This window comes from Lampetra fluviatilis, chromosome 10 (genome assembly GCF_964198595.1).
Source record: "Lampetra fluviatilis chromosome 10, kcLamFluv1.1, whole genome shotgun sequence".
Lineage (NCBI taxonomy): Eukaryota > Metazoa > Chordata > Hyperoartia > Petromyzontiformes > Petromyzontidae > Lampetra > Lampetra fluviatilis.
Genome location: NC_136284.1, coordinates 15,089,230 through 15,096,211, shown reverse-complemented (window position 1 = coordinate 15,096,211; position 6,982 = coordinate 15,089,230). Strand labels below are relative to the sequence as shown.

The following is a 6,982-nucleotide window of genomic DNA, read 5'->3' as shown; positions in this document are numbered from 1 at the left end:
CCTCAATCACACTGTGATCCTGTATTCAAAATGATATCCTGGAAAAGGCACATGAGATGAAAGTTACCATTTATAGAAAGTTGATATATTAGCCTGGTTACCAATCACTGCACAACGACCTAAATATATACACAGTACAGCATTTGTTGTTTCATTTTTTAAACCCTTGCCAAAGTTAAGGGCCTATCTATGAGACAGGCATAAAGCAATTGTCAAGTTTAAAGTTGATTTTGTTTCACCAGCTGAGAACTCAAGAGGTGAGGATATAGTTTCATTAGCGCAGCAACTCGCTTCCTGACTGACGAATTGAATTACATCACGTACTGAAAAACTATCATGGATTTCACTCTGTATGCCCAAGTTTTAAATTAAATCTGCATCATCGCGTCCCGTCCTTCCTCTCGATTGTCCGCAGGATGTTGGACGTCACCGATGTTGTGGGCATGACGGTGCAGCAGACACTGGGATGGCCCAGCATGGACCAGCTTGTCAATGGCTTGCATTGGATCATCTCCACAATAAACCAGCAAAATACCACCAGCTTTACGAGCAAATGCGAAGGCAAGCGTTAGAATGTGTTTTTAATGTTTCGAAAAATATATCTGTCTATGTATGGGCTACTGTCGTGGTGCAATGGTTGGCAGTTCGATTTCCCAGCGTGGCAGTTTAAACAATGGAGCACGTTTTGTAATGCCCTGCCCTCTGTCCACCCTGCAGTGGGAATTGTTTCACCACAGTTAGTCGATCTTCAGGTCGATTGTGGTGGAGTAAGCATGGGTACTTTCAACTCTGTCAAGGCATCTGGCCAGCATGGAAGAGGAGGCCAACATTCCCTTCATCGAGAAATCGCTTTTTCTGCTGATTTCCCCATGTTGATCTGGCTTTTAATTTCCCCACGAATGCTGAGTCATCATTCTGAATAACCCCAGGTTATCATTATCTTTTACAGCCGCCAATACTACAAACAGTGATAATATAATATCGCAGAAGATGCACATTATAAGCGACAAAACATTGTTTCATAACACATTTTCGCAGGGCACGCCCAGAGATTTGTCGACATGCTACATGTTAGTTATGGCTTTAACCTCTGCAGAGCTGTGTCTTAGCTGTGTTACATTTGACGTATTCCCAATTTTACAAAGTTAATGAATGCCTGTGCTTATAATGGAGAGCTGTATTTGTTGCGTAACATGCAATGTGCTAAAATGTTCGTGAAATGAAGTTGGATCCTGGCCTGTCTGCTTGCACTTGGGTATAAGCAGGAGAGCTGGGAGATTTCTGCAGGAATCCTGATCGTTAATAGCATTGCATATGTAATGGCATGGGGAAACTATCGTGCCCACACAGTTTAATAAGGCTATGTGTTACATATAATAAAACAATTAACAGGCTCTAGCACTGTATACATTGTATCACATTAAATAAATATCAGACAAATGACTAAAGTCACTTATGGAAAAGCAACAAAAAATGCGATGCGCCGCAATTCATAAGAAGCGTGAACGCATTCTGATGCGATGCGGGTGATGTGGAGGTCGCCGCGTACGTGTTGTATAAATGTGCCGGAATCAAAATGCGGCCGTCTGTTTATTGCCCAACAGATATTTTCTCCGTCCCAAATGTAACGCTGTGGGTGAACGCTCCCGTGCCGTGGAGGGGCCTCATCAGCGAGATGATCGTGTTCAAAAACAACGCCATGGCCAACGACGAGCTCATACCAAGGTACACGCTCAACGTCACTCACGCGTCTTGCCAATATTATAATCGCGCAATTGTTGTGACAACAGCCAGAAAAAAAATGTGACAAAAAATGTACCCGTGCCTTTTAGGCTGGAATAAATGTCACTTGTGTCGGCGGGGTGCTGATTATATTTTACTTGTCGGTACCACCTGAAGTGGCACAACTTTCACGGTTCCAATTTCTGTACGCGGCAAATAACCGCGGTATCACGTGATAATAATTTGAAGTGAGTGGGTTATCATAGCATGCAATCTTAAAATGACAGTTTTGCCACTTCAGGTGGTACCAATTTCTGCTTTGGCCCATGGACGAGGCTTGAACTGGTCACCAGTATGCCTGGTCCTTCTGCTTTGTCCTGGCTTCCTATGTTATAATACTGTGACTATGGAATATCAAATCACACTACATTCACTTGCTGTGAATTAAAGCAAAAATGATAGAATGTGTGTACACTGTGCAACAATTGCATCACATACTGTAATGCAACATTGTATTGAAACATCTTAAACTATACGTTCTCTTTCAGAGCACTCCACGCATCTATGGACCTCTTAAATCAAATGAACATCGTCAATGTTGACCGCGACGCTCTGAACACCATGTTCTGCTCAGATAAGAACCTAAGTAGCCTCATTGCTAGTTTTCAACAATCCAATTCAACCACCTCGGCTACAGCGAACCTTATTCAGGGCATTTTACACGACAAAAGTGTGACGCACGTAATTGCCTTGTTGTACAATAACATTCGGCTGTGGTCGCAGAATTCTCCCCCAGTAGATCGCCAACTTTACGATGATGTCTCTGCTATTCTTAACAGGATCAATGTCACTAAAGAGTTAGATATTTTAAATCACGTAATTGAGGTTGCGAACACAACCGGCATTGACAATGCTATTTTACCACTCGTGTACGGTGTCCTCACAGAGATCCAGGCCTCAGGATTGCTTGACAATCAAACTGCAGATATCCTTAACACTGTTCAGACTTTTCTCAAAGTTAACAATTCTGAGCAGCTTCTTGCTGAGATCAAACAGCTTCTCTCATGGGTGCCACAAGACAGTGCTCAAAATAGCAGCCGAAGAGTAATGGAGTTCCTGATGAATGTGTTTGAAAACATAATTGTGCCTGTATTACCTGCACATGATTGGGCCACTATTCTTCAACCAGAAATATCCCAACAGTTGATGATGAACTTCATGAACCCCAAAGTTGTAGCAAGGATTTTATCAGAAATTCAATCATCACGTCTTGTAGACAGGCAAGTTACAGAAAACCTGAATATTGCTCAAACATTCCTCATGATGAACAGCACCCAGCAAATCCTATCACATGTGATGGTCCTGTTACAGCAAGCTCAACCAGATGTAGTGCGTGATTTGTCTATCAAAATCGTGCGTGTCCTGTTTAAATTATACCAGGAACAAATTATACCAGCATTTCCTGAAAATGATTGGATAGGTATTTTCCAACCGGACACATTTCAAAAGCTGATTTTGCAACTCATGTCCCCAAAAGTCCTTGCTGACACACTTGCCGAGATTGAATCCTCAGATTTTCTTGATGCACAGACTGCAGAAATAATCCGTATCGCACAAACGTTCCTGAATTTGAACAACAGCCAGCAACTTTTTTCACAGCTAAATTACGTGCTTTCTCATGGTCAGCCAGATACATATGGAAACTTGACCGTAAGTGTCTTACATGTCCTGTACAACATTTATCAGAAACACATCATTCCACAATTTCCAGTAGACGATTGGACAGCTCTTTTTCTCCCAGGACATTTTGAGAAGCTGATTTCGACTCTCCTATCTCCAGGTGTTTTTGCTGAAATAATGTCTGAGATTAAAAATGCAGGGCTCCTCAATCCAGACGTGACAGGAATGTTCCACACGATGCAAGGCCTGATAACAGCAAATACCACCCAAGATCTTTTTACACATCTGAGGCTTCTGTTGGATCAGTGGCAACCTACGTACCCTAATGAAAGCGATCCTGTCAGTTTTTCTATTGGCATGCTAAAAGTCTTGCTGAGCATCGCTGAGATGACTGATCAACCAGATACTGTTGATGTCAAGTGGATGTCTGTTATAGAGTATTCACTAAAACAGATCACACGATCAAATTTTATACCTCCAGGTGCAACAGACACGATTGTCACATTCATAAAGGTGCTTACATTTGTTTTTGAACCAAATTACTTTAATTTGAATAACACAAACAACACAATGCATAGTCTTGTAAATGGGTTGAGCAGTGAAATCAGTGCCTACTTACAAAGTTTCCCTGACCTAAGAGAATTCATGCCATTCATAATGAAGGCTTCGAATACAGCAGCAAAATTGTTGGATAATGCTACATCTGAAGAAGCCATTAGCACATCACTCGAGGCCATTATTTCATTGGTGCACAACTTAAGACACATCGTGACAAAATCCAATCCGTTAATGCCAACATCCGCAAGTGTCTGTGAAAACAACTTAACCGAGCTTGGAATGTTTGTGGCTGAACAATTGAGTAATCTGATGCCAGACAAGATATCTGAAGAATTCAAAAACATGACGTCCCTAATTCTCCACTACACAGATGCTCTGCAAGCTTTCATACAGAACAGAGATATGCCTATGGATTTTTTCATATCGTTTTACAAGGAAAATTACCAGCTCATAAAACAACTATCAGACTTTCTAAAAAAAACAGACAATGACACACTGCAGGCACTCAAATCCGATGCAAGCAAAGTAAAACTCATGGTGTCCGAGGCAAGGATGTCTAATGAGAGTCTGAACACTTTCTTAGAACTATCAGCACAATTACTGATGGAAATTGGTTACATTTTAAATACATCTGAACATTTCCAATCAATCCCTTCATTTTCAAGCTTGCTTTTTCTGGTAGATATGGTGACTGCTGAAAACAGCACACCAGATGCTCTGTTCACCAACAACTCAGACATTACAATAAGAGACATTGGCATATTTCTGGAAATCGCAAACAGTAGCACACTTCTTGACGTTCTGCAGAATATTGAAAGCCTTCTCCATCATTTGCAGGATCTTCAGGCTTCATTGCACAATGATTCGTTACTCTTGACTCTGAGGTCTATATCAGGGATAATGGACCAGTGTGGAGTGTTTCTAGAGCATCTGCACATTGACCCAGCAGCAAAGGAGGTTTTTCACATACTCAACTCCCTATCAGACATTTGGATTCAAGATCTCTCTGTGGTTGATTATGGCAGTGCGCATACCCAGCTTAACGTATTTAAAGCATTCATCGTGTATGTGGTGGCTAACATGGACACATTGATTCCAATTGAGAATGAAGTCAGAGCAGTTCAGTCTCTGCTTCGGTCAATAGAGCCTTTAATGGAGTCGGTTTCAGAGGCCAATGCAGATGGTACACCCCTTTATGACAAGCTGAACATAGTTTTCCATCTTATTACCAACATGACAGACATATCGACTTACACTTTGGAAGACTTTTGGAGAACTTTTGGCTCACGTGGAATTACTGCAGTTGACATATTGGAAATTCAAGCTATCATGATGACAATTGGGATGTATGTTGAAAACATCTACAACGTCATCGTTGAGCCAGCAATGCATCAATTTGAAATACTAGTTACTGCCGCTCGACTGACAGAATTGCTGCTGCAAATGAACCATGGATCCAACGCATCACTTCCCATCAACAGACAAACTCATGAAATAATGGCAATCATAATGTACCCAAAGAGTCTTCAAAATATCTCCGTGATTTTTCAGTTTTTGAAGATCATTGTCGGAGATATATTACCTGAAAACGGACTGTTGTCTCTGCAGCAAACGGAAACAATCCTTAACTTGCTGCACAGTGCTGAAACCATGATAGCCATTCAGGATGTAGACAAGCTGGTTTATTGGCTCCAGAATTCAACGTTCTATTTTGCAGACTTCCTCTCACAGGTGGTAACATTGAACGACACACAGACTCTGTCCAGTTTGACCTCTGCACTCAGCATCATGGGTCACTTCCTGCAGTTGCAAAGTCAGCTTGATACTTTCGTTTCCTATAACATCTCCACATCATTCACTGAAGAACTTGGCTCCATTTTTGAATTTTATGGACTCAATAACCTGACAGATATTCTAATGAAAGCCATAGAAGGAATTCAGCTCATTCATCAACTTTCTTCCCGTGATGTGTTTGGCATGGCTGAGATACAGAGCATTTTCAGCTATTCACAATCCACTCTAACATTTTTCACTGATCCACTTGTTGAGGAAAAGTCCATTCATCTTGGAAGTAAAGTTGTCCGACTGGTCGGTATGTTTATGATCCAACAAAACTACTCGGTACCAAATATGGTGGACACTCATTGTACAGTTCTGGCTATTATTGACCAAATCTTATCAACAAATCTGAAAATGGTGCCAACAGCAATGGGTTTATTAAATGCAGCTAAATGCAATGTTTCAGAAGAAGAACTCAATGCCGACTGTTCACTTCCATCGCGCAACATTGTGTACTGTGCTGCTACACTTGCAGCAGAAATTGTGACGGACTTTTCAGAGTTCATTTCTTTTCCTAATCAAATAGTTTTCCCAGAAGATAAGTTCCAAGAATTGGCATACATCTTCTCGTGTAATTTGAGACAAATGCAAGAATGGACTGTGGTGCTTCTAAAAATGGCTCAAGTTTTCGATTTTTCAAACTCACTTTTGGTTGATCTCAATGCAAAGACCATGAGGCTTCTAGACCACATTGCCGAGACTCAACTTGACATCTGCGATGATCATAGTAACCCACTGGCTGTAAGTCTTATCCTGACACTGAACTCCATCAGTGATCTACAGTGCCCACACACCTTTAAATCTGAAACACTGGTGGACATAATGACGGATATTGTTTACTTTATTAAAACAGCAAATGTGCCTGTAAATGACAAATTCTTAGAAAATGTAATGTCAGACTTTCAAAAGGTCTTCGATTTCTTGATGCAACTTGGATCCATTGATATTCATGAAACCGATCTGCTGTTGATAGCTAACAGTACCCTTGAGGCACTAAATACTTTAATGGAAAATCTCAGCATTCATCCAAAGCCAAACCTCTCAATTTTCACCTATTTCATTAACATGCTGACAATGCAAGAAAACGGGAGTAACACCACAGCCTATCCTTTTCCAACAGATTTGAACTGGTATTCAAATAACTTGAACATCAATAATTTTACAACAGAAATTCAAGAATTCA

General features: G+C 40.9%; 1 protein-coding gene across 1 annotated transcript in view; it reads left to right on the top strand.

The window, feature by feature from the left end:
- Positions 1-416: 416 nt before the first annotated feature.
- LOC144934603 (glucosylceramide transporter ABCA12-like) overlaps positions 417-6,982 on the top strand; it is a 78,229-nt gene continuing 71,663 nt past the window's right edge. Inside the window, exons 1-2 of the mRNA XM_078860592.1 lie at positions 417-561; positions 1,605-1,725. Of these exons, the coding sequence (XP_078716718.1) occupies positions 417-561; positions 1,605-1,725 (266 nt within the window). The remainder of the gene's footprint in view (positions 562-1,604; positions 1,726-6,982) is intronic.